This window comes from Budorcas taxicolor, chromosome 24 (genome assembly GCF_023091745.1).
Source record: "Budorcas taxicolor isolate Tak-1 chromosome 24, Takin1.1, whole genome shotgun sequence".
Taxonomy (NCBI): Eukaryota; Metazoa; Chordata; class Mammalia; order Artiodactyla; family Bovidae; genus Budorcas; species Budorcas taxicolor.
In genome coordinates, this window is record NC_068933.1 from 33,460,705 (window position 1) to 33,488,273 (window position 27,569).

The 27,569-nt window shown below is 37.1% G+C and overlaps 1 protein-coding gene across 1 annotated transcript in view; it reads left to right on the forward strand.

Moving 5' to 3' along the window:
- LOC128068265 (disintegrin and metalloproteinase domain-containing protein 32-like) overlaps window positions 1–27,569 on the forward strand; it is a 188,905-nt gene that overhangs the window by 20,376 nt on the left and 140,960 nt on the right. The window contains exons 4-6 of the mRNA XM_052661387.1: window positions 14,029–14,090; window positions 19,879–19,954; window positions 26,345–26,421. Of these exons, the coding sequence (XP_052517347.1) occupies window positions 14,029–14,090; window positions 19,879–19,954; window positions 26,345–26,421 (215 nt within the window). The remainder of the gene's footprint in view (window positions 1–14,028; window positions 14,091–19,878; window positions 19,955–26,344; window positions 26,422–27,569) is intronic.

Below are 27,569 nucleotides of genomic sequence, written 5' to 3' on the forward strand. Positions count from 1 at the left end.
TACTTCTTCCCCTTCCAATTTGGATGCCTTTATGCCTTTCTTGTCTGACTGTTGTGGCTAGGACCTCTAATATTGTGTTGAATAGAAGTGGTGAAAGTGGTCATTCTTGTCCTATTCCTGATTTTAGAGGAAGGGCTTTTTGTTGCTGAGAGTTTTATGATGAGTCACTGTGGAGTTTTGTCAGGTAAATTTTACACATTAATTGAAATGATGTGATTTTTATTCTTTTTGTTCATGTGTATCAAATTGATTTGCAGATATTGAACCATCCTTGTATTCCTGTACTAAATCCTACTTGATTATGGTGTTTGAGTCTTTCTATATATTGTGTTTGGTTTGTTTATATTTTGTTGAGGACCTTTGCAACTATATTCATTAGCAGTATTGGAGTGTAATTTTATTTGTTGTGGTGTCTTTATCTTGTTTTGGTATCAGGGTGATGATCTTATAGAATTAATTTGTGAATGTTCCATCTTCAATATTTTGGAATAGTTTGAGAAGGACAGGTATTATCTCTTCTTTATATGTTTGTTAGAATTTCTTTATGAAGCCATTTGGTCCTTGACTTTTGCTGGCTGTAAGTTTTTTAAAATTACATGTGCAGTTCCACCAACAGTCATCTGTCTGTTCACATTGTCTACATTTTCCTTATTCCATCTTGGAAGCTTGTATGTTTCTAGAAATTTATGTACTTCTTCTAGCTTTCCAGTTGGTGTATAACTGTAGTATTATCTCTCCAGATTTTTTTTGTGTTTCTGTGATATTGCTTTCTATTTACATCTTTCATTTCTGCTTTTGTTTATTAGGGTCTCCTCTTGTTTTCTTGATGACCCTAACTAAAAGTTCATCTATTATATCTTTTCCAAAAACCAGCTTTTGGATTCCTTGATCTTTTTTTTTGTTGTTTGTTTTGATCTCTACTTATTCCCTCTTTGATCATTATTAGTTATGACTTTGGGCTTTACTTGTTCTTTTTCTAATTTCTTTAGATGATAGGTTAGGTTGTTTACTTGATATTTTTCATATTTTTTGAGTTCGTTCTTTTTTTTAAAAAAAACTTCTTTTTAAAACTGCTTTTGCTGCATCTCATAGGTTTGGGAAAGCTGTGATTTTCATTTGTATTGGGGTACTTTTTATTTATCTTTGATCTCTTCATTGACCTATTCATTTTTTAGTAGCACTCATTGTTTAGTCCCTATGTGTTTTGCTTTCCTCATTTTTCTTCCTCTATTTGATTTCTATTTTCATACTGTTGTCAGAAAAAAATGTTTAATACAGTTTTTATCATTAAATTGTTAGAAGTTGTTTTATGACCTAGTGTGTGATCTATCCTTTTGTGCTTGAAAACAATACGGATTATGATGATTTTGGATAGAATATCCTGTAGATATCTAATAAGTCCAACTGGTTGTTGTGCTATTTAAGGTCACTCTTCTCATTCATTTTCTGCCTGGATGATCTGTCCATTGATATAAGGTGTTGAAGTTCCCTACTACCATTGTATTATTGTTAATTTTTCTCTTTATGTCTGTTAACATTTACTTTACATATTTATATAAATATAAAATAATAATATATTTGAAATTTTAAAAACACATATGCACCTAATACAAGTGCTTCTATGAAAGGTGCATATATGTTAATGAGTATAATATCTTCTTCTCTGTTGATCTGTTTACTATTTTACAATGCCATTCTTTGTCTTTTGCTATAGACTTTGTTTTAAAGTCTATTTTGTCTTATGAGATATGAGATATGAGAATTGCTATCCCCCCTTTGTTGTTGCTGTTTTCAAGAAATATCTTTTTGCATCCCTTCATTTTCAGTCAACGTATGTCTTTAGTTCTGAATGATTCTCCTTTAAGCAGCATAAAGACTCATGTTTTTTTTTTTTTTAAATATAGTTAGCCACCATATGTCTTTTGATTGGACATTTAATCAATTACATTGACCTTTAAAGTAATTACTGATAGATATGTACTTATTGCCATTTTGTTACTTGTTTTCTTCTTGTTTTTGTAGTTCTTCTGTTTCTCCTTTTTGTTTCTTTGCTTGTGGTTTGATGATTTTCTTGTCTTGTGTGTTCCTTTATCTGTAGTTTTTGTGTATCTATTGTAGGTTTCTGATTTGTGGTGACCATGGGGGTTCATGTATGTTGACCTGTAACCCTGCTTGTTTTTAACCAGGTAGTTCTTTAGTTCAAACACATTCTTATAGAGCTATACTTTTACTCCCCTCTCCCACATTTTTTTGTTATTGTTGTCATATTTTATGTCTTCATGTATATCCTGTTACCGATTATTTTAGTTTTACTTGATTTTGTAGTTTCTTAATTTTAATCTTCATGATAACTTACTTAAGTTGTTGATCCTCAGCTTTTATTTTTGCCTTTATTAGTGGGACTTTTCCTTTCTTGTAGATTCTTACTTCTTATTACAACCTTTGTTTTCCTCTTAAAGAAGACCGTTTAATGTTCCTGTTATACTATCTTTAATATTGATAATCATAAGGGATTTGATTTAGGTCATACCTGAATGGTCTAGTGGTTTTCCCCGCTTTCTTCAATTTAAGTCTGAATTTGGCAATAAGGAGTTCATGATCTGAGCCACAGTCAGCTCCCAGTCTTGTTTTTGCTGACGGTATAGAGCCTCTCCACCTTTGGCAGCAAAGAATATAATCAATCTGATTTCGGTATTGACCACCTGGTGATGTCCCTGTGTAGAGTCTTCTCTTGTGTTGTTGGAAGAGGGTGTTTGCTATGACCAGTGCATTCTCTTGGCAAAACTCTATTAGCCTTTGCCCTGCTTCATGCTGTACTCCAAGACCAAATGTGCCTGTTACTCTAGGTATTTCTTGAATTCCTACTTTTGCATTCCAGTCCCCTATAATGGAAAGGATATCTTTTTGGGTGTTAGTTCTAAAAGGTCTTGTAGGTCTTCAAAGAAACGTTCAAATTCAGCTTCTTCAGCATTAGTGGTCGGGGCATATACTTGGATTACCATGATATTGAATGGTTTACCTTGGGAATGAACAGAGATCATTCTGTCATTTTTGAGATTGCATCCAAGTACTGCATTTCAGACTCTTCTTGACTTTGATGGTTACTCCATTTCTTTTAAGGGATTCCTGCCCACACTAGTAGATATAATGGTCATTTGAGTTAAATTCACCCATTCCAGTCCATCTTAGTTCGCTGATTCTTAAAATGTTGATGTTCACTCTTGCCATCTCCTGTTTGACCACTTCCAATTTGCCTTGATTCATGGACCTAATATTCCAGGTTCCTATGCAATATTGCTCTTTGCAGCATCAGACCTTGCTTCTATCACCAGTCACATCCACAACTGGGTGTTGTTTTTGCTTTGGCTCCAGCACTTCCTTCTTTCTGGAGTTATTTCTCCACTGATCTCCAGTAGCATATTGGACATCTACTGACCTGGGGAGTTCATCTTTCAGTGTCCTATCTTTTTGCCTTTTCATACTGTTCATGGGGTTCTCAAGGCAAGAATACTGATGTGGTTTGCCATTCCCTTCTCCAGTGGACCACATTCTGTCAAACCTCTCCACCATGACCCATCTGTCTTGGATGGCCCCACACGGCATGGCTTATTTTCATTGAGTTAGACAAGTTGTGGTCCATGTGATCAGATTGGCTAGTTGTCTGTGATTGTGGTTTCAGTCTGTTTGCCCTCTGATGCCCTCTCTCAGTGCCTACCGTCTTACTTGGGTTTCTTTTACCTTGGACGTGGGGTATCTCTTCATGGCTGCTCCAGCAAAGTGCAGCTGCTGCTCCTTACATTGGTCATGGGGCAGTGCCTCTCCACTTTGGATGTGGGGTGACTCCTCTTGGCTGCTCCTGCGCCATGAACTATGGATGGAGGTTCATGATATTGTACAGGAGACATGGACTGAGACCATCCCCAAGAGAAAGAAATGCAAAAAAGCAAAATGGCTGCCTGAGGAGGCCTTACAAATAGCTCTGAAAAGAAGAGAAGTGAAAGGCAAAGGAGAAAAGGAAAGATATACCCATTTGAATGCAGAGTTCCGAAGAATAGAAAGGAGAGATAAGAAAGCCTTCCTCAGCAATCAGTGCAAAGAAATAGAGGAAAACAACAGAATGGGAAAGACTAGAGATCTCTTCAAGAAAATTAGAGATACCAAGGGAACATTTCATGCAAAGATGGGCTCGATAAAGGACCCAAATGGTATGGACCTAACAGAAGCAGAAGATATTAAGAAGAGGTAGCAAGAATACACAGAAGAACTGTACAAAAAAGATCTTCACGATCCAGAGAATCACGAGGGTGTGATCACTCACACTCACCTAGAGCCAGACATCCTCGAATGTGAAGTCAAGCGGGCCTTAGGAAGCATCACTACAAACAAAGCTAGTGAAGGTGATGGAATTCCAGTCGAGCTATTTCAAATCCTGAAAGATGATGCTATGAAAGTGCTGCACTCAATAGGCCAGCAAATTTGGAAAACTCAGCAGTGGATACAGGACTGGAAGAGGTCAGTTTTCATTCCAATCCCAAAGAAAGGCAATGCCAAAGAATGCTCAAACTACCGCACAATTGCACTCATCTCACATGCTAGTAAAGCAATGCTCAAAATTCTCCAAGCCAGCCTTCAGCAATACGTGAACTGTGAACTTCCTGATGTTCAAGCTGGTTTTAGAAAAGGCAGAGATCAAATTGCCAACATCCGCTGGATCATCGAAAAAGCAAGAGAGTTCCACAAAAACATCTATTTCTGCCTTATTGACTATGCCCAAGCCTTTGACTGTGTGGATCACAATAAACTGTGGAAAATTCTGAAAGAGATGGAAATACCAGACCACCTGACCTGCCTCTTGAGAAACCTGTATGCAAGTCAGGAAGCAACAGTTACAACTGGACATGGAACAACAGACTGGTTCCAAATAGGAAAAGGAGTACGTCAAGGCTCTGTATTGTCACCCTGCTTATTTAACTTATATGCAGACTACATCATGAGAAACACTGGGTTGGAGAAGCACTAGCTGGAATCAAGATTGCTGGGAGAAATGTCAATAACGTCAGGTATGCAGATGATACCACCCTTATGGCAGAAAGTGAAGAAGAACTAAAGAGCCTCTTGATGAAAGTGAAAGAGGAGAGTGAAAAGTTGGCTTAAAGCTCAACATTCAGAAAACTAAGACCATGGCATCCAATCCCATCACTTCATGGCAAATAGGTGGGGAAACAGTGAAAACAGTGACTGACTTTATTTTGGGGGGCTCCAAAATCACTGCAGATGGTGATGGCCACCATGAAATTAAAAGGTGCTTACACCTTGGAAGGAAACTTATGACCAACCTAGACAGCATATTAAAAAGCAGAGACATTACTTTGCCAACCAAGGTCCGTCTAGTCACGGCTGTGGTTTTTCCAGTTGTCATGTATGGATGAGAGAGTTGGACTATAAAGAAAGCTGAGTGCCGAAGTATTGATGCTTTTGAACTGTGGTGTTGGAGAAGACTCTTGAGAGTCCCTTGGAGTGCAAGGAGATCCAACCAGTCCATCCTAAAGGGGACCAGTCCTGGATTTTCACTGGAAGGACTTGACGTTGAAGCTGAAACTCGAATATTTTGGCCACCCGATGCGAAGACCTGACTCATTGGAAAAGACTCTGATGTTGGGAAAGATTGAAGGTGGGAGGAGAAGGGGATCCCAGAGGATGAGATGGTTGGATGGCATCACCGACTCAATGGACGTGAGTTTGGGTAAACTCCCTCCTTGATGGACAGGGAGGCCTGGCATGCTGCGGTTCTTGGGGTTGTCGAGAGTCGGAAACCACTGAGCAAATGAACTGAACTGAACTGAATATTGATTAACTCTTTAGTTTAGCTAGTCTAAAAATGTCTTTGTCTTTCCCCCAGTTCTAAATGATAACTTTGTTCACCAGAGTACCCTAGTTTGCAGGGTTTCCTTTTTAGGACTTTGAATATATCGTACAGTTCCCTTTTGGGCTGCAAGTTTTTTGAAGAATAATCATTTGATAGTCTTATGAGGGTTCTCTTGTATATGATTTTATCTTTCTCCTGCTATCTTTCAGATTTTCCTTTTATTTAATTATTATTATTGCATTTTAATTATCATGTATGTATTGATGTATGTCTCTTTGTGATCATCTTATTTGTGGTCTTCTGTGTTTTCTGCACCCAGATATGTTTCCTTTTCAGGTTTCGGAAGTTTTCAGTTATAATTTTTAACTCCAAGCCCCTGATCAGAATTGTTTTATAATTTCAGTTTGGGTTGTTGGTTCCCTGACTCTTGAGATACTACTCCAAGAGTTTGTAACCTTCTTTGGAGAATTGCCTTTCAGTTATTGAGCTGCCTGCGACCACATCCTCCCAGGGTAACTCTTCAGCCAGGGACTAATTGTTACATGGGTTTAAAAGTCTAGCTTTATTGTCTCAGGTTGGACGAAACTTTGAGACACAATGTCTTAATCAGCCAGTCTAAGGCTAGAATTTGCCTGTAATCATATTTTCTTCAGCTTTATCTTTCTCCCTATTTTGCTTCTCTGTCTTCGTTGCAGATTCCTCCAGAGAATGCTTCCTAAATAGACCGCTGACAAAAGTATCCTCATTTCAGACCCTGTTTTTAGGGAACCTGAGCTAAGACACTATCCTACTAGTCCATAGGTTTTATTAAACAGAAAGATAAATTCTCAATGTAGGTCACTGTAAATCCAGATGAATGTACTTTTTCAAGTCCCCCAGTGCTTAAAGAACTGCATGGTTTCTAGACCTTTACTTAAATATGTTTTGTGAAGGTGAAGTGATTCTTTTTCTGGCATCTTATGATTTTTTTTTTTAAATTGGTTTTTATTATAGTTGATTTAAAATGTGTTAGTTCTGCTGCACAGCAAAGTGAATTGATTACATATATATCTTCTTTTTTTTTAGATTCTATTCCCACATAGATTATTGCAGAGTATTGAGTAGAGTTCTCTGTGCTGTATATAGTAGGTTCTTACTAGTTACCTATTTTATATATAGTAGTTTGTAAATGTCAATCCCAATCACGCAATTTAACTGTCTCCTTTTCCTCCTTGGTAACCATTAGTTTGTTTTCTTTATCTATGACTCTTTTATAAATAGAGTAAATAATGTACCAATTATTTTTTAGATTCTACATGTAAGCAATATCATATGATATTTGTCTTTCTCTGTCTGACTTACTTTACTCACTGTGGCAATCTCTAGATCTATCCATTTTGCTGCAAATGGCCTTATTTATTTATTTTTTTTTAAATATGTATGAGTGATACTCCATTGGAAATATGTACCATGTCTTTATATCTTTATCCACTGATGGACATTTAGGTTGCTTTCATGTCCTTTTATTGTAAATTGTGGTGCAGTGAACATTGGGAAGCATGTATCTTTTTGAATTATAGTTTTCTCCAGGTATATGTCCAGGAGTGGGATTGCTGGATTATATGGTGGCTCTGGTTTTATTTTTTAAGTGAACTTCCATACTGTTCTCCATAGTGGCTGTACCAATTTATATTCCCACCAACAGTGTAGGGGAGGTTTCCCTTTTCTCCATCCCTCTACAGAATTTATTATTTGTAGATTTTTTTGACGAATTTTATTATTTATTAGATTTTTTGATGATGGCCATTCTGACCAGTGTGATGAGATACCTCATTGTAGTTTTGATTTGCAATTCTGTAATAATTTGTGATGTTGAGCATCTTTTTATGTTCCTCTTGCCAATCTATATGTCTTCTTTGGAGGAAGGTCTATTTAGATCTTCCATGCATTTTTTTTTTCCTTTTATCTATTTTTTAATTTAAAAAAAGATTATTTTATTTTTACTTTATTTTACTTCCATCCATTTTTTGATTGGATTTGTTTGTTTGTATTTTTTTATTTAGAGCTCATGAACTATTTGTATATTTTGGTGATTAATCCCTTGTTGGTCACTTTGTTTGCAAATATTTTCCTCCCATCTTTTTATTTTGTTTATGGTTTCTTGCTATGCCATAACTTTTAAGTTTAATTAGATCCCATTTGTTTATTTTTGCTTTTATTTTCATTACTGTAGGAGATAAGTGAAAAAGATATTGCTTTGATTTATACCAAAGAGTGTTTTATGCATGTTTTCCTCTAAGAGTTTTACAGTGTCCAGCTTGTATGTATGTCTTTAATCCAGTTTGAGTGTATTTTTGTGTATGGTGTTAGAGAATGTTCCAATTTCATCCTTTTATGTGTAGCTGTCCAGTTTTCCCACCACCACTTTTTGAAGAGACCATCTTTTCTCCATTTATATTCGCTGCTTTGTCATAGATTAGATGACCATAAGTGTCTGGGTTTATCTTCAGACTTTGTATCCTGTTCTGTTGAAAATAAGTGAGTTTGGAATCATATGAGCAAGTGAACAGGAAAATCGCTTTCTGAAAGTGTTGAAATTGTTGTAACCCTTTGCAAATAACATTATGGTAGACTTATTTGGAAAGTACCAGAAGGGACTGAATTTGTTAATCTTTGAAAGTCTGTTATTAAATGTTAAAAAAATATTTGCTGGTATTATTCAATAAATTCTTGTTTGGTCTCCATTAATCAAACCCTCTACATTTTTAAAAGACCTAGCTAATTCTCTATATGTAGTCTGTAAATAGAATGCATTTTATGCTAACTCCCACACTGAAAGTACAGTAAAATAAGTATATGTGGTATATCAACATCTTAATAATTATTATGTTTTTGTTTTGAGAAAAATATTCACCTAAGAATTACATAGGGAGACTTGCACATCAGGTCCACTTTTAAGAGAGAGAAAGATTCTGCTGCATCTCTGTTCAGTTATTACATTCAGATCCCTGAGAATTTTTTCTCACCCATGTAAATTTTATTATTATTATTATTTTAAATTTATTTATTTTAATTGGAGGCTAATTACTTTATAATATTGTAGTGGGTTTTGCCACACATTGACATGAATCAGCCATGGGTGTACATGTGTTTCCCATACTGAACCCCCTTCCCACCTCTCTCCCCATTGCATCCCTCAGGGTCATCCCAGTGCACCTTATCTGAGGTGCACCTTGCCCTGAGCACCTTGTCTCATGCATCGAACCTGGACTGGCAATCTGTTTCACATGTGATAATATACATGTTTCAATGCTGTTTTCTCAGATATACCACCCTTGCTTTCCCCCACAGAGTCCAAAAGACTGTTCTATACATCTGTGTCTCTTTTACTGTCTCGTATATAGGGTTTTCATTACCATCTTTCTAAATTCCATATATATGTGTTAGTATACTGTATTGGTGTTTTTCGTTCTGACTTAATTCACTCTGTATAATAGGCTCCAGTTTCATCCGCCTCATTAAAGCTGATTCAGATGTATTCTTTTGTTTTTTTAGATGTATTCTTTTTAATGGCTGAGTAATATTCCATTGTGTATATGTACCACAGCTTTCTTTTCCATTTGTCTGCCAGTGGACATCTAGGTTGCTTCCATGTCCTGGCTATTGTAACAGTGTTGCAATGAACATTGGGGTACATGTGTCTCTTTCAATTCTGGTTTCCTTGGTGTGTATGCCCAGCAGTGGGATTGCTGGGTCATAAGGCAGTTCTATTTGCAGTTTTTTAAGGAATCTCCACACTGTTCTCCATAGTGGCTATACTAGTTTGCATTCCCACCAACAGTGTAAGTTCAGCTCAGTTCAGTTCAGTCGCTCAGTCGTGTCTGACTCTTTGCGACCCCATGAATCACAGCACGCCAATCCTCCCTGTCCATCACCATCTCCCGGAGTTCACTCAGACTCACGTCCATCGAGTCCGTGATGCCATCCAGCCATCTCATCCTCTGTCGTCCCCTTCTCCTCCTGACCCCAATCCCTCCCAGCATCCGAGTCTTTTCCAATGAGTCAACTCTTCGCATAAGGTGGCCAAAGTACTGGAGATTCAGCTTTAGCATCATTCCTTCCAAAGAAATCCCAGGGCTGATCTCCTTCAGAATGGACTGGTTGGATCTCCTTGCAGTCCAAGGGACTCTCAAGAGTCTTCTCCAACACCACACTTCAAAAGCATCAATTCTTCGGCTCTCAGCCTTCTTCACAGTCCAACTCTCACATCCATACGTGACCACAGGAAAAGCCATAGCCTTGACTAGATGGACCTTAGTAGGCAAAGTAATGTCTCTGCTTTTGAATATGCTATCTAGGTTGGTCATAACTTTTCTTCCAAGGAGTAAGCGTCTCTTAATTTCATGATGCAGTCACATCTGCAGTGATTTTGGAGCCCAAAAAAATAAAGTCTGACACTGTTTCCACTGTTTCCCCATCTATTTCCCATGAAGTGATGGGACCGGATGTCATGATCTTCGTTTTCTGAATGTTGAGCTTTAAGCCAACTTTTTCACTCTCCTCTTTCACTTTCATCAAGAGGCTTTTTAGCTCCTCTTCACTTTCTGCCATAAGGGTGATGTCATCTGCATATCTGAGGTTATTGATATTTCTCCTGGCAGTCTTGATTCCAGCTTGTGTTTCTTCCAGTCCAGCGTTTCTCCTGATGTACTCTGCATAGAAGTTAAATAAGCAGGGTGACAATATACAGCCTTGACGTACTCCTTTTCCTATTTGGAACCAGTCTGTTGTTCCATGTCCAGTTCTAACTGTTGCTTCCTGACCTGCATACAGATTTCTCAAGAGGCAGGTCAGGTGGTCTGGTATTCCCATCTCTTTCAGAATTTTCCACAGTTTATTGTGATCCACACAGTCAAAGGCTTTGGCATAGTCAATAAAGCAGAAATAGATGTTTTTGTGGAACTCTCTTGCTTTTTCCATGATCCAGCGGATGTTGGCAATTTGATCTCTGGTTCCTCTGCCTTTTCTAAAACCAGCTTGAACATCAGGGAGTTCACGGTTCACGTATTGCTGAAGGCTGGCTTGGAGAATTTTGAGCATTGCTTTACTAGCATGTGAGATGAGTGCAATTGTGCGGTAGTTTGAGCATTCTTTTGCATTGCCTTTTTTTGGAATTGGAATGAAAACTGACCTTTTGCAGTCCTGTGGCCACTGCTGAGTTTTCCAAATTTGCTGGCCTATTGAGTGCAGCACTTTGACAGCATCATCTTTCAGGATTTGAAACAGCTCAACGGGAATTCCATTACCTCTACTAGCTTTGTTCGTAGTGATGCTTTCTAAGGCTCACTTGACTTCACATTCCAAGATGTCTGGCTCTAGATTAATGATCACACCCTCATGATTGTCTGGATCGTGAAGATCTTTTTTGTACAGTTCTTCTGTGTATTCTTGCCACCTCTTCTTAATATCTTCTGCTTCTGTTAGGTCCATACCATTTCTGTCCTTTATCAAGCCCATCTTTGCATGAGATGTTCCCTTGGTATCTCTAATTTTCTTGAAGAGATCTCTAGTCTTTCCCATTCTGTTCTTTTCCTCTATTTCTTTGCATTGATCACTAAAGAAGGCTTTCTTATCTCTTGTTGCTATTCTTTGGAACTCTGCATTCAGATGCTTGTATCTTTCCTTTTCTCCTTTGCTTTTCGCCTCTCTTCTTTTCATAGCTATTTGTAAGGCCACTCCAGACAGCCATTTTGCTTTTTAGCATTTCTTTTCCATGGGGATGGTCTTGATCCCTGTCTCCTGTACAGTGTCACAAACCTCATTCCATAGTTCATCAGGCACTCTATCAATCAGATCTAGGCCCTTAAATCTATTTCTCACTTCCACTGTATAATTATAAGGGATTTGATTTAAGTCATACCTGAATGGTCTAGTGGTTTTCCCTACTTTCTTTAATTTAAGTCTGAATTAAGGAGTTCATGATCTGAGCCACAGTCAGCTCCTGGTCTTGTTTTTGTTGACTGTATAGAGCTTCTCCATCTTTGGCTGCAAAGAATATAATCAATCTGATTTCAGTGTTGACCATCTGGTGATGTCCATGTGTAGAGTCTTCTCTTGTGTTGTTGAAAGAGGGTGTTTGCTATGACCAGTGCATTTTCTTGGCAAAACACTATTAGTCTTTGCCCTGCCTCATTCCGCATTCCAAGGCCAAATTTGCCTGTTACTCCAGGTGTTCCTTGACTTCCTACTTTTGCATAACAGTCCTGTATAATAAAAAGGTATCTTTTTTAGGTGTTAGTTCTAAAAGGTCTTGTAGGTCTTCATAAAACCATTCAACTTCAATTTCTTCAGCATTACTGGTTGGGGCATAGACTTGGATAACTATGATATTGAATGGTTTGCCTTGGAGACGAACAGAGTTCATTCCCTTTTCTCCACACCCTCTCCAGCATTTATTGTTTGTAGACTTTTGGATTGCAGCAATTCTGACTGGTGTGAAATGGTACCCTATTGTGGTTTCGATTTGTATTTCTTGGATAATGAGTGATGTTGGGCATCTTTTCATATGTTTGTTAGCCATCTGTATGTCTTCTTTGGAGAAATTTCTGTTTCGTTCTTGGGCCCATTTTTTGATTGGGTCATTTATTTGTCTGGAATTGAGCTGTAGGAGTTGCTTGTACATTTTTGAGATTAATTCTTTGTCAGTTGCTTCATTTGCTATTATTTTCTCCCATTCTGAAGGCTGTCTTTTCACCTTGCTTATAGTTTCCTTTGCTGTGCAAAAGCTTTTAAGTTTAATTAGGTCCCATTTGTTTATTTTTGTTTTTATTTCCTTTACTCTGAGAGGTGGGTCATAGAGGATCCTGCTGTGATTTATGCCAGAAAGTGTTTTGCCTGTGTTTTCCTTTAGGAGTTTTATAATTTCTGGTCTTATGTTTAGATCTTTAATGCATTTTGAGTTTATTTTTGTGTATGGTGTTAGAAAGTGTTCTAGTTTCATTCTTTTACAAGTGGTTGACCAGTTTTCCCAGCACCACTTGTTAAAGAGATTGTCTTTTTTCCATTGTATATTCTTACCTTGTTTCTCAAAGATAAGGTGTCCATAGTTGCATGGATTTATCTCTGGGCTTTCTATTTTGTTCCATTGATCTATATTTCTGTCTTTGTCCCAGTACTATACTGTCTTGATGAGTGCAGCTTTGTAGTATAGCCTGAAGTCAGGCAGGTTGATTCCTCCAGGACTAAAATTTTAAAGCTAGGACATGCTGCTACTTCAGTATCAGGATCTTATGTTTGGTATTTCTGCCTTTTATCTGACATACACATGTTTTGCTTCTTTCTGGTCTTATTAAAAAAGAAAAGTTTCAAAATTTTGGCATGATTTTGGAGTTACAAAAATTGCAAAGATACTACCTTGAATTCCCATATAAGTTCATTCAGTTTCCCCTAAAATTAATATCTTATATAACCATTTTTGACCATTTACTAGACCTTTTAACAACTTGCCTTATTATTATTTTTTAAAAATTTGTATTTTCTTCTGGTTGTTTCTTATTTTCACTGATCCTATGTTCTGGTATTTATGTCTTTTTAGTTTTTACTGAGTTTTCTTTTTAATGATATTCTAACTCTTGCTTTTCACGTATTCTCTTTTTGAAAGATAAAGTCTCATGTCTTAGACTCACTGACTAACTGATATTGCAACTCACTGCCATGTTTTAACTTGAGAATAGTAGAGTTGGAGTAAAAATCTATGCCAAATTTTAAGAATCTTCTGCTTAAAAAGATAGGAAATAGGGCATACATTTCAGGAAAATGGTTAAAATAAATGACTTTTGTGCTTAGTGGAGTAAATTAAGCTTCACTGAAATAGAGTGCCTTAATATCCCAGTGATGCAATTGAATAGATGTTATGACATGGCACATAGTCTCTTCTTTTAAAAGAGTTTAAAATTCAGTTACAAATAGGTTTCTAGTGCTTTATGACTCCTTTTATTGTACTAGTTTTGTGGAAATAGATTATGTAGTAAATGTTAGAAGTTTTGATGTATTATTGCAGATTTTAAATCGCACATTGTCTGAGACTTTTAAAGCATTATTTGGAAGGATTAGTCCAGATAAAACTGTTGTTTTACCTCTTCTGTTACATTTGTCTTTACTCTCAGTTTTTCTGGATTCTCTAGGAACAGGTTTCCTATAGTATTTCAATCGATGAGAAACCGTATACTGTGCACCTTAAGCAAAGGTAACGTTTTATTTTTAGACTTAATTTTACTTATATGAATTTATTTGTTTATGATAAAAATAGAATATTAAAAGTCATGTAGTTATTAAACTGGTTAGTTGTCTCAGATGAACAAATGCTTCCTGTGAATTAATTTTTTGGTCCTAATGCCTCATGTAGTCTTTAGTGAATAGGGAGGCTAGGAACAGGAAGAATAAGGATTCATCTGAAGATTAATCTGTATGATCTTAAGTTAGGAGAGCCAGCAGGATCTATATAATCAGGGTAGGATGTAATAAAAAAGAAGTAAATCTGTAACTGTATCAGTTAAGGTTTGATCAGGGAGGCAGGCTCACCACCAAGAATATGAAGTCAGGGATTTAGTATAGAAATTAGATCATACAGTACTGTGGGAGCTGGTGAATAGTTTATGGAAAAAAGTAACAGCTACATACCATCCCTAAGAGTATTGTGAAAATAATTTAAATAACTTTATATAGGGTTTAATTATTTGATGGAAAACCAGTTGAGAAATGCTGGCTTGGAAGCAATTTGTAACTTTCAAGAGGTTGATTTCAGTTAAATTTTGGGTGTAGAACTAGATTATGTGGTATTAAGGAGAGCTGAATTGTGAGAAACTGAAAGTTTTAAGTGAAAATGGGTTTTCCAGAAATGTTTGGCAGAGAAAAAAGAAAAGAAAAAATGAAGTATTTTGGCTGACAGGAAGTTTCTTAAAGAGAGAAATATAAACAATGATTCGTTGTGTTATTAGATGCCAAAAAATGGCATTGAGTAAAAGAGTTAGACAGAAGGGAAGAATAGTAAATGACAACTCAAAGAGCTTTTCAAGTACATAAGAGAGAATGCATATTGCATTTGAATATATTATCAGAACTATAAGCAGTAGTAAGAAATAAAGGAATTGGAGCCTGGGAGATGGATCAAGCATGTGTATACTCTATTTTTAGAAATTACCTGCATAATAATTAGGATGGTATGACAATTATGAAGCTATTGCAAAAGTTATATGAGATATAAGAAGAAGCATAATTTTGAATGTGTAAGAGGTTTTTTTTTTGAGATATAACTGAGGTGGCAGAAAAAAATTAGATATTGGACACAATGGTAAGGATTTGATGGGGCAGTGAAGGAATAGGGCAAGTCTGTGTCAGAGAATATCCATAAGTGTCCAGTGGCAGTAAGGCTGATTGATTGATTGTTTGAAGTACAGTTGTCTTACAATATCTTATTAGTTTCAGGTGTACAGTGTAGTGACTATATATTTTTATAGATTAAAAACTATATATAGTATTATAACTGGTAGTTCATATCTCTTAATCCCCTTCACTTATATGTTAAAGGCCATTTTTATAAACCCACAGCTAACATCATACTCAATGATGCAAAGCTAAAAGCTTTTTTCTCTAAGACTACGAGTAAGACAAAGATTCCTGCTCTCATTGCCTTTGTTCATCATAGTATTGGAAGTCCTAACCATAGCAATTTAAAAGAAATAATTTTCTGAAGGAAATCAACCATGAGTATTCATTGGAAGGACTGATACTGAAGTTGAAGCTCCAGTACTTTAGCCACCTAATGCAAAAAGCCAGCTCATTGGAAAAGACCATGATGCTGGGAAAGATTGAGGGCAGGAGGAGAAGGTGGTGATAGAAGATGAAATGGTTGGGTGGCATCACCAACTCAATGGACATGAGTTTGAGCAAACTCCAGGAGATAGTGAATGACAGAGAAGTCCGGCATGCTGCAGTCCATGGGGATGGAAATAGTCGGACGTGACTTAGTAACAGAACAACAACAATATACATCCAGATCGGAAGGGAAGAACTATAATAGTCACTATTTGCAAATGGCATGATACCACAGAAAACCCTAAAGATGCCACCAAAAAACTATTAGAACTAATAAATGAATTCAGTAAAACTACAGGGTACAAAATTAATGTATAGATCTATTCTGTTACTATGCACTGGAATGCAAAAGTAGGAAGTCAAGAAACACCTGGAGTAACAGGCAAATTTGGCCTTGGAATATGGAATGAAGCAGGGCAAAGGCTAATAGAGTTTTGCCAAGAGAATGCACTGGTCATAGCAAACACTCTCTTCCAACAACACAAGAGAAGACTCTACCCATGGACATCAACAGATGGTCAACACCGAAATTAGATTGATTATATTCTTTGCAGCCAAAGATGGAGAAGCTCTATACAGTCAGCAAAAACAAGACCAGGAGCTGACTGTGGCTCAGATCATGAACTCCTTATTGCCAAACTCAGACTTAAATTGAAGAAAGCGGGGAAAACCACTAGACCATTCAGGTATGACCTAAATCAAATCCCTTATGATTATACAGTGGAAGTGAGAAATAGATTTAAGGGACTAGATCTGATAGATAGAGTGCCTGATGAACTGTGGAATGAGGTTCGTGACATTGTACAGGAGACAAGGATCAAGACCATCCCCATGGAAAAGAAAAGCAAAAAAGCAAAAAGGCTGTCTGAGGAGGCCTTACAAGAAAAGGAGAGAAGTGAAAAGCAAAGGAGAAAAGGAAAGATAAATGCATCTGAATGCAGAGTTCCAGAGAATAGCAAGAAGAGATAAGAAAGCCTTCCTCAGTGATCAGTGCAAAGATATAGAGGAAAACAACAGAATGGGAAAGACTAGAGATCTCTTCAAGAAAATTAGAGATACCAAGGGAACATTTCATGCAAAGATGGGCTCGATAAAGGACAATTGTATGGACCTAACAGAAGCAGAAGATATTAAGAAGAGGTGGCAAGAATATACAGAAGAACTGTACAAAAAAGATCTTCATGACTCAGAGAATCACAGTGGTGTGACTCACCTAGAGCCAGACATCCTGGAATGTGAAGTCAAGTGGGCCTTAAAAAGCATTACTATGAGCAAAGCTAGTGGAGGTGATAGAATTCCCGTTGAGCTATTTCAAATCCTGGAAGATGATGCTGTGAAAGTGCTGCACTGAATAGGCCAGCAAATTTGGAAAACTCAGCAGTGGCCACAGGACTGGAAAAGGACCATTCCAATCCCAAAGAAAGGCAATGCCAAAGAATGCTCAAACTACTCCACAATTGCACTCATCTCAGATGCCAGTAAAGTAATGCTCGAAATTCTTCAAGCGAGGTTTCAGCAATATGTGAACCATGAACTTCGTGACATTCAAGCTGGTTTTAGAAAATGCAGAGAGGGACCAAAGATCAAATTGCCAACATCCGCTGGATCATGGAAAAAGCAAGAGAGTTCCACAAAAATATCTACTTCTGCTTTATTGACTATGCCAAAGCCTTTGACTGTGTGGATCACAATAAACTGTGGAAAATTCTGAAAGAGGTGGGAATACCAGACCAACTGACCTGCCCCTTGAGAAACCAGTATGCAGGTCAGGAAGCAAAAGTTCGAACTGGACATGGAACAACAGACTGGTTCCAAATAGGAAAAGGAATTTGTCAAGGCTGTATATTGTCACCCTGCTTATTTAACTTCTATGCAGAGTACATCATGAGAAACGCTGGACTGGAAGAAACACAAGCTGGAATCAAGATTGCCGGGAGAAATATCAATAACCTCAGATATGCAGATGACACCACCCTTATGGCAGAAAGTGAAGAAGAACTAAAAAGCCTCTTGATGAAAGTGAAAGAGGAGAGTGAAAAAGTTGGCTTAAAGCTCAACATTCAGAAAACGAAGATCATGGCATATGGTCCCATCACTTCATGGGAAATAGATGGGAAAACAGTGGAAACAGTGTCAGATTTTATTTTCTTGGGCTCCAGATCACTGCAGATGGTGATTGCAGTCATGAAATTAAAAGATGCTTACTGCTTGGAAGGAAAGTTATGACCAACCTAGATAGCACATTAAAAAGCAGAGACATTACTTTGCCAACAAAGGTCTGTCTAGTCAAGGCTATGATTTTTCTAGTAGTCATGTATGGTTGTGAGAGTTAGACTGTGAAGAAAGGTGAGTGCCGAAGAATTGATGCTTTTGAATTGTGGTGTTGGAGAAGACTCTTGAGAATCCCTTGGACTGCAAGGAGATCCAACCAATCCATTCTAAAGGACATCAGTCCTGGGATTTCTTTGGAAGGAATGATGCTGAAGCTGAAACTCCAGTACTTTGGCCACCTCATGCAAAGAGTTGACTCATTGGAAAAGACTCTGATGCTGGAAGGGATTGGGGGCAAGAAGAGAAGGGGACAATAGAGGATGAGATGGCTGGATGGCATCACTAACTCGAGGGACGTGAGTCTGAGTGAACTCTGGGAGTTGGTGATGGACAGGGAGGCCTGGCGTGCTGCTATTCATGGGGTCTCAAAGAGTCGGACACAACTTAGCTACTGAACTGAACTGAACTGAACTGATGCACTAATAATGAAATATCAGAAAAATAAATTAAAAAAATCCTAGTTACAATTGCATCAGAAAGAAAGAAATACCTGGAAATAAATTTAATGAAGGGAGGTGAAAGACCTGTACTCTGAAAACTCTAAGACATTGATAAAGAAATAGAAGAGAATGCAAATAAATGGAAATGTACACCATGCTTACACATTGGAAGACTTAATATTGATAAGTCCATTGTAGTAATCAAGGTAGTCTACTATTTCAGTCCAATTCTATCAAAATACTCACACATTTTTCAGGAAGTATAATAGATAATCCTAAAATTTGTATGAAATACAGAAGACCTTGAATAGCCAGTTATATTTATTTTAGGTCATGGGAGAGAAGTGTAGGTTGCAGAGCCATCTTTTAAAAATATATATTAGGTATAAATGAGGCACCAGAAATGAACAAGATAAAGAGGTGGGGGTAAATATTAATGAGAGGGAGAAACAACCAGAAAATGAATGCCAGGGAAACTCTTAAGTGAAGAAGTAAGGATCCAGATGAAGGGACTTACACAAGGAGACAAGGTGATATGAGGGAAAAATCAGGGGCAAATGGTATGATTGAAGTTGAAGAGCAGATGGTTTAAAGCAGGGGAGTATGGTCAATAGTGTGAAGTGCATCAGATGGTTTTATTTGACTCAATCTGCTTTTTCTTTTTGGATTTGACAATGAGGGGATCATTATACGGCATCATTTTTAATGGCAGATTCTCAGCAGAAGCTACTCTGGGTGGTCTAGTTACATTACATTGGATTGAGAAGTGAGCACCAGGTGAGGAAGCATAAGTAAAATAGCATAATGGGGACAAGGAATTATACCCGAGAAGGCTGAAGTATGACTGTTACAGAATGCTCTTCTGCTTCATTATCGTAATATATATTCATGATAGTAAAATTGAGAAAGAATGAAAGAATAAAAAACTCTTATAATCCTACACCCATTTCTAATCTTTGTAAACTTTAAAATGGTTTTCTTTTGTCTTATAGTTTGTTTTCCTTATTTTTTAAAGGAGTATAATAAGATGGGAAATATTATTTTGAGTAAATGCATATTACTTTAAACAAAAATTACACACAGGTCAAAAGAAAATACTACTTTTGTCAGGGATTGGCAGTCTTTTTCTTTAAAGACCCAGATAGTAAATACTTTAGGGTTTGAAGAGCATGATAGCTCTGTCAAAATGACTCATCTTTGCTGTTGTATCATGAAAGCTGCCATGAACCGTATGTAAGTGAATGGGTATCGCTATATGCAAATAAATTTTATTTACAAACACAGAGATAGGTCAGATTGGGCTTTGAGGGTGCTAAGTTTGCTGACTGCTGCTTTACATTTTTTTCAAAAAGAATAACTTAAAATTCTCTCACTCTTTTATATATCCAGCTTTTATTTAGCAAATAATTTCATGGTTTATATGTATAATCAAGGATCTATGAATTCTCAATCTTCAAATATTCAGGTAAGATTTAAATTTTATGTTTTAAAGATTTTTAAAAACCTTTCTTATACGGATACTTTCCTAATATAGAAGACCTTATTCACAGAGGATATATGTAAAGTGACCTATGTATGCCTCATTTTACCCATTGTTAGGGTTTCTTGAAGTCTTGATAAATTAAAGATGAACTAAACTGACAGTATATTCTACACTGCAGCACAATTTAATTAGTTTATATTTTGTTGAATAAATGAATAGAAATTAAATAATAGTAAAAACAAGCACAAATATTACTGAACCCAAAATCATAGACTGAAATCTTTTTCTTTTGTTTTACCCCCATCTCATCCATCAGTGAATCCTATTGATTCAACCTTTCAAATTATGTACTTAGAACCTACCTTCTTCATCTGTCTCTGTCTGCTGATATCACTGTTTTTCAAGTAAAGATCCTATCTAGTTTGGGTTATTGTGATAACTTCCTAAATAATCTCCCTGCTTCCACATTGCTCTGCTTCTGTTAGGTCCATACCATTTCTGTCCTTTATTGAGCCCATCTTTGCATGAAATGTTCCGTTGGTATCTCTAATTTTCTTGAAGAGATCTCTAGTCTTTCCCATTCTGTTCTTTTCCTCTATTTCTTTGCATTGATCACTAAAGAAGGCTTTCTTATCTCTTGTTGCTATTCTTTGGAACTCTGCATTCAGATGCTTATATCTTTCCTTTTCTCCTTTGCTTTTCACCTATCTTCTTTTCATAGCTATTTGTAAGGCCACTCCAGACAGCCATTTTGCTTTTTAGCATTTCTTTTCCATGGGGATGGTCTTGATCCCTGTCTCCTGTACAATGTCACAAACCTCATTCCATAGTTCATCAGGCACTCTGTCTATTAGATCTAGGCCCTTAAATCTATTTCTCACTTCCACTGTATAATTATAAGGGATTTAATTTAGGTCATACCTGAATGGTCTAGCGGTTTTCCCTACTTTCTTCAATTTAAGTCTGAATTTGGTAATAAGGAGTTCATGATCTGAATCACAGTCAGCTCCTGGTCTTGTTTTTGCTGACTGTATAGAGCTTCTCCATCTTTGGCTGCATAGAATATAATCAATCTGATTTTGGTGTTGACCATTTGGTGATGTCCATGTGTAGAGTCTTCTCTTGTGTTGTTGGAAGAGGGTGTTTGCTATGACCAGTGCATTTTCTTGGCAAAATTCTATTAGTCTTTGCCCTGGACATAACAGAAGCAGAAGATATTAAGAAGAGGTGGCAAGAATACACGGAAGAACTATACAAAAAAGATCTTCCCGACCCAGATAATCATGATGATGTGATCACTAATCTACAGCCAGACATCTTGGAATGTGAAGTCAAGTGGACCTTAGAAAGCATCACTACGAACAAAGCTAGTGGAGGAGATAAAATTCCAGTTGAGCTGTTTCAAATCCTGAAAGATGATGCTGTGAAAGTGCTGCACTCAATATGCCAGAAAATATGGAAAACTCAGCAGTGGCCACAGGACTGGAAAAGGTCAGTTTTCATTCCAATACCAAAGAAAGGCAATGCCAAAGAATGCTCAAACTACCACACAATTGCACTCATCTCACACGCTAATAAAGTAATGCTCAAAATTCTCCAAGCCAGCCTTCAGCAATACATGAACCATGAGCTCCCTGATGTTCAAGCTGGTTTTATTTTTTATTTATTTTTATTTTTTTATTTTTTTAATTTTAAAATCTTTAATTCTTACATGTGTTCCCAAACATGAACCCCCCCTCCCACCTCCCTCCCCATAACATCTCTGTGGGTCATCCCCATGCACCAGCCCCAAGCATGCTGTATTCTGCGTCAGACATAGACTAGCGATTCAATTCTTACATGATAGTATAAATGATAGAATGCCATTCTCCCAAATCATCCCACCCTCTCCCTCTCCCTCTGAGTCCAAAAGTCCGTTATACACAGCTGTGTCTTTTTCCTGTCTTGCATACAGGGTTGTCATTGCCATCTTTCTAAATTCCATATATATGTGTTAGAATACTGTATTGGTGTTTTTCTTTCTGGCTTACTTTACTCTGTATAATCGGCTCCAGTTTCATCCATCTCATCAGAACTGATTCAAATGAATTCTTTTTAATGGCTGAGTAGTACTCCATTGTGTATATGTACCACAGCTTTCTTATCCATTCATCTGCTGATGGACATCTAGGCTGTTTCCATGTCCTGGCTATTATAAACAGTGCTGCGATCAACATTGGGGTACATGTGTCTCTTTCAATTCTGGTTTCCTCGGTGTATATGCCCAGCAGTGGGATTGCTGGGTCACCAGAGATCAAATTACCAACATCCGCTGGATCGTGGAAAAAGCAAGAGAGTTCCACAAAAACATCTACTTCTGCTTTATTGACTATGCCAAAGCCTTTGACTGTGTGGATCACAACAAACTATGGAAAATTCTGAAAGAGATGGGAATACCAGACTACCTAACCTGCCTCTTGAGAAATCTATATGCAGGTCAGGAAGCAACAGTTAGAATTGGACATGGAACACCAGACTGGTTCCAAATAGGAAAAGGAGTACGTCAAGGCTATATATTGTCACCCTGCTTATTTAACTTATATGCAGAGTACATCATGAGAAACGCTGGACTGGAAGAAACACAAGCTGGACTCAAGACTGCCGGGAGAAATATCAATAACCTCAGATATGCAGATGACAGCACCCTTATGGCAGAAAGTGAAGAGGAGCTAAAAAGCCTCTTGATGAAAGTGAAAGAGGAGAGTGAAAAAGTTGGCTTAAAGCTCAACATTCAGAAAACGAAGATCATGGCATCTGGTCCCTTCACTTCATGGGAAATAGATGGGGAAACATTAGAAACAGTGTCAGACTTTATTTTTTTGGGCTCCAAAATCACTGCATATGGTGATTGCAGCCATGAAATTAGAACTTACTCATTGGAAGAAAAGTTATGACCAACCTAGATAGTATATTCAAAAGCAGAGACATTACTTTGCCGACTGAGGTCTGTGTAGTCAAGGCTATGGTTTTTCCTGTGGTCATATATGGATGTGAGAGTTGGACTGTGAAGAAGGCTGAGTGCCGAAGAATTGATGCTTTTGAACTGTGGTGTTGGAGAAGACTCTTGAGAGTCCCTTGGACTGCAAGGAGATCCAACCAGTCCATTCTGAAGGAGATCAGCTCTGGGATTTCTTTGGAAGGAATGATGCTAAAGCTGAAACTCTAGTACTTTGGCCACCTCATGCGAAGAATTGACTCATTGGAAAAGACTGTGATGCTGGGAGGGATTGGGGGCAGGAGGAGAAGGGGACGACCGAGGATGAGATGGCTAGATGGCATCATGGACTCGACGGACGTGAGTCTGAGTGAACTCTGGGAGATGATGATGGACAGGGAGGATTGGCGCGCTGCGATTCATGGGGTCGCAAAGAGTCAGACGCGACTGAGCGACTGAACCGAACTGAACCGAACCACACTGCTCATTCCCTGGGTCAGGTCTCAGCATGACAACCAGATGAATCCTATCAATAAAACCTGAGTGAGTGAGTGAGTGAAGTCGCTTAGTCGTGTCGACTCTTTGTGACCCCGTGGACTGTAGCCTACCAGGTTCCTCTGTCCGACCCTGTGGACTGTAGCCTACCAGGCTCCTCCGTCCATAGGATTCTCCAGGCAAGAATACTGGAGTGGGTTGCCATTTCCTTCTCCAGGGGATCTTCCTGACCCAGGGATCAAACCTGGGTCTCCCACATTGGAGGCAGATGCTTTAACCTCTGAGCCACCAGGCAAGCTGTTCAGATCAAAAAAGAAAAAAGACCAACCTGGTCAGATCATGTTGCTTCTCTACTCAGAAGCCTTCATGGGATGAGTTATTGTGCACAAAGTGAAAACCAACAAGAGAAAGCCCACATGCATCAACAAAGACCCAGCACAGCCCCCCCCACCCCCCAAAAATAAAAACCTTTAAATAGGGTGAAATGGTGAAAATCGTTTTAATATCCTGCAGGCTTTACACAGGCTGATCCTCTTTACCTCTGTGACCTCATTTCCTGTTACTCTTTACATTGGTAATTCTGTTCAAGTCACATTGGCTTCCTTGCTATTCTTTAAACATACCAGACATGTTCTCCTTTCAAGAACTTTTCTCTATTTCCTCTGATCCAGATATTTGCTCTTTCGCAAGATACAATGTTTTTCTCTCTCATTTTCTTCAGTTCTTTGCTCAAAACCATCCAATTAGTCCTTGAGTAGTCCAGATTTAAAATTTTAAAAACTTTTTTTTTTTAATTTATACTTTTAACCGTGGTGGGTCTTCACTGCTGCAAGTGGGCTTTCTCTAGTTGCAGCTAGTTGGGGCTGCTCTCTAGTTGCAGTGGGTAGGCTTCTCATTGTGGTGGTTCCTCTTGTTGCTGAGCTTGGGCTCTAGGGTGCAGGTGCTTCAGTGGTTGTGGCATATGGACCTAGTTGCCCTGCAGCATGTGGAATCTTGCTGGAATCACGTGGACCAGGGATCAGACCTGTGTGCCCTTCATTGACAGGCAGATCTCTTTACTGTTGGACCACCAGGGGAGTCCAATCCCTATTTTAAATTGCACTCTTAATCTTCATACTCTTTTACCTCTCCTGTTTTGTTTTTCTCCGTAGTGGTTATGAATATATGATGTATCATATACTTTATTTATTGTCCCCTCAGTGCAATATAATCTTCATTTGACCAGAGCTTTTGGTCTGTTTTACTCAATGATGCCTCCCTAGTGTCTTGAAAAATGCCTATCACTTAGCATATAATAAAAATTTGCTGAATATTATTGATATATATTACTTTATTTCTAATTGGAAAGGACCATTAATTTCCTTATATTGCTCCTTCTTGCTCACCTTACTTGTAACATAGAAGAGTACATTAATAAGAGAAATTACATTGATTTATACCAAAATATATAGCACCATGAAATTGTAGAAATTATATAATCTTCCTTTTTTGTTTGTAATGATGTTTGCTGTGTCTCCATGTTAATTGCACTGTGGTCAGAGACTGAATTTGATGTGATTTCAGTCCTTTAAAGTTTTTTGTTGTGTTTCATGGCCCAGAATATGGTTTCATTTTTGTAAATATTATGTGTTCTTTAAAAAGAAAGTGTAATGTTACTCAGCCATAAAAAAGAATGATGTAATGCCATTTGTAGCAACAAAGATGGACCTGGGGATTTATATGTTAAGTGAAAAAAGATGGAGAAAGGCAAATATCATGTGATATTACTTATATGTGAAATCTAAAAAATGATATAAGTGAAATTATTTACAAAATGGAAATAGACTCACAGACATATAAAAATAAAACTTGTGATTACCAGAAAGGATGATGGAGGGGGAGATAAATTAGGACTTAGGGATTGATATATACATGTGATTATTTATAAAATAGATAAATGACAAGGATCTATACTGGTATAGCACAGTATATTCAGTGTCTTGTAATAACTTATAATGGAAAAGGATCTGAAAAAGAGTACATTTATATGTATGTATGTATAACTGAATCACTTTGTTGTACACCTGAAGCTACTACTACACTGTAAATTAACTATATGCTTCAATAAAATGTAGTTAAAAAAGAACTCTGTGCAAGAAAAGTATATTACATAGAGTTTTGAAGTGTAGTATTCTATCTGTATGAGGTTAACATTCTATTCAAGTCCTCTATAGATTCTGAATGCTGGACTTACCTGTTACTGACAGAAGTGTCTGCTTAAAAATCTGTAGTATGATTATGCATTAATTTTTATTATTATTTCATTTTTGACTTTTTATATTTTGAATTTATGTTATTAAGTGAATGCAAATTTGGAATATTTATATCTTCCTGGTGAATTGAAACTCTTATCATTAAGAAATGTCCCTCTTTATCTCTAGGAATGCTTTTTGCCTTAAAGTTTACATTTCCAATATTAGTATTGCTTCAGAGTTATCCTTTTGGTTTGTGTTGGTGTGGTATATCTTTTTCTAGATCTTCAATTTTTTTTTGTGACCTTAAATTTTAGACATCTCTTTTTAGTAGACTATCAGAATTTAAAGAATATCCAGAGTCACAATCTTTGTCTTTTAGTTAATGACCTAAATTTGTATTTTGGAAAATAATTTTACCTAAAATATGGTATAAAACTTTGGAAACGGTGTAAATTAATAATCCCAAGCATTGATCTGAAAAGCGGCATTAATATAGTGAAAGTGGAGACCCTGGGGAGATGTTTCTTTCTGATCGTCTTTTTATTCACAATGATATAAACAGTATAGAGCCTATGAAAAGTATTTAGAAAGTTCTAAGTATAAAAAGTTAAGAAGTCATTAGAAAGTTTCTTCAACTCCTAGGTAACTACTTTACTTTCTCCGTCCTAGGCTCAGTGCTACTACCAGGGGTATATTGAAGGATATCCGAATTCTTTTGTCACACTGAGCACGTGCTCTGGACTGAGGTTATGTATTTTGTCCTTGATATGCAAACACCATAGTTGTGATATTTGGCTGCAGTGAACTGGCTAGTTTATTCCAAGTGTGGAGCTGGTGGAGGATTTCCATGTGGAGACTATTCCTATGTGGATATTCCCATCATATCACTGAATGATATATTCCTCTGAATATGTTTCTTCTCTTACTTCTCCTCAATTTCCAGACAGACCAGAGACTTGTCACGACTTCCTTGAAAGTTTAGATTTCCTGGTGTCCTTGCTTTTTTTCTTTATTGGGGAAATGACAGATGAACATGTTTGACTATAACAAATTGGAGGAGCTAAGTTCTGGGTAGCTTTTTTTCAGCAAATATTTTTGTACCAGTTACTAGACTAGTGTTTGAAGATATAAAAATGCATAAATGAAGCATGCCCTTTCACACAGGAAATCATCTGCAGAGAGAGGAAGCACTTCTGTATAAACAAATAATAATTATTCTAGTACTTACTCATTTTTTTCTAGTAATACCACTGTCTTAAACTCTCTAAGAATTGTAAAGTTTCCTCCTTAGTGCTTGGAGGGCTTTCCATTCTGTCAGGACATTTTTCATCTTCATTTTTGTAGTGGAGGATCCTTGTTTTCACAAACGAATTTTACTTGGTGCTTTTTACATGGAATTCTAAAATTTGGTTTTTAGAGAATAGTTGCTATATAGTTACCTATATTCAGGGAAGAATACTTATAAAAGTTGTTTATTCTTTATTACTTTAAATTTCTTTTTCAGATTATGTATATAAACAAAATTCATAAATGCCTTATAATTACTGCTAAATTTTATTTTTATGGATAAAATTGCTCATTATGTATCCTTTTGTTATACAAGCAATGTAATCATTATAGTGCAAAACAGATCAAAATCTTTACAGATTTCTATATGCTATTGCTTTCATTAAATCACTGACTTGGAGGACAGGGGAATGACTTGATCACAGTAATGCTGTATACACAGTACTGTTGCATACCTAAGCAACTGATTATGTAATTTCTGATTTAATAATTTCAACTATGTTTATAACTATAAAGAAAATTAGATGGATAGTTTGTTTTTAGAATTGGGAAAATTTTTATTTTTGGTCTCTTCAGAGTCATCTCCAAAATACAGAGTGTGGGACAA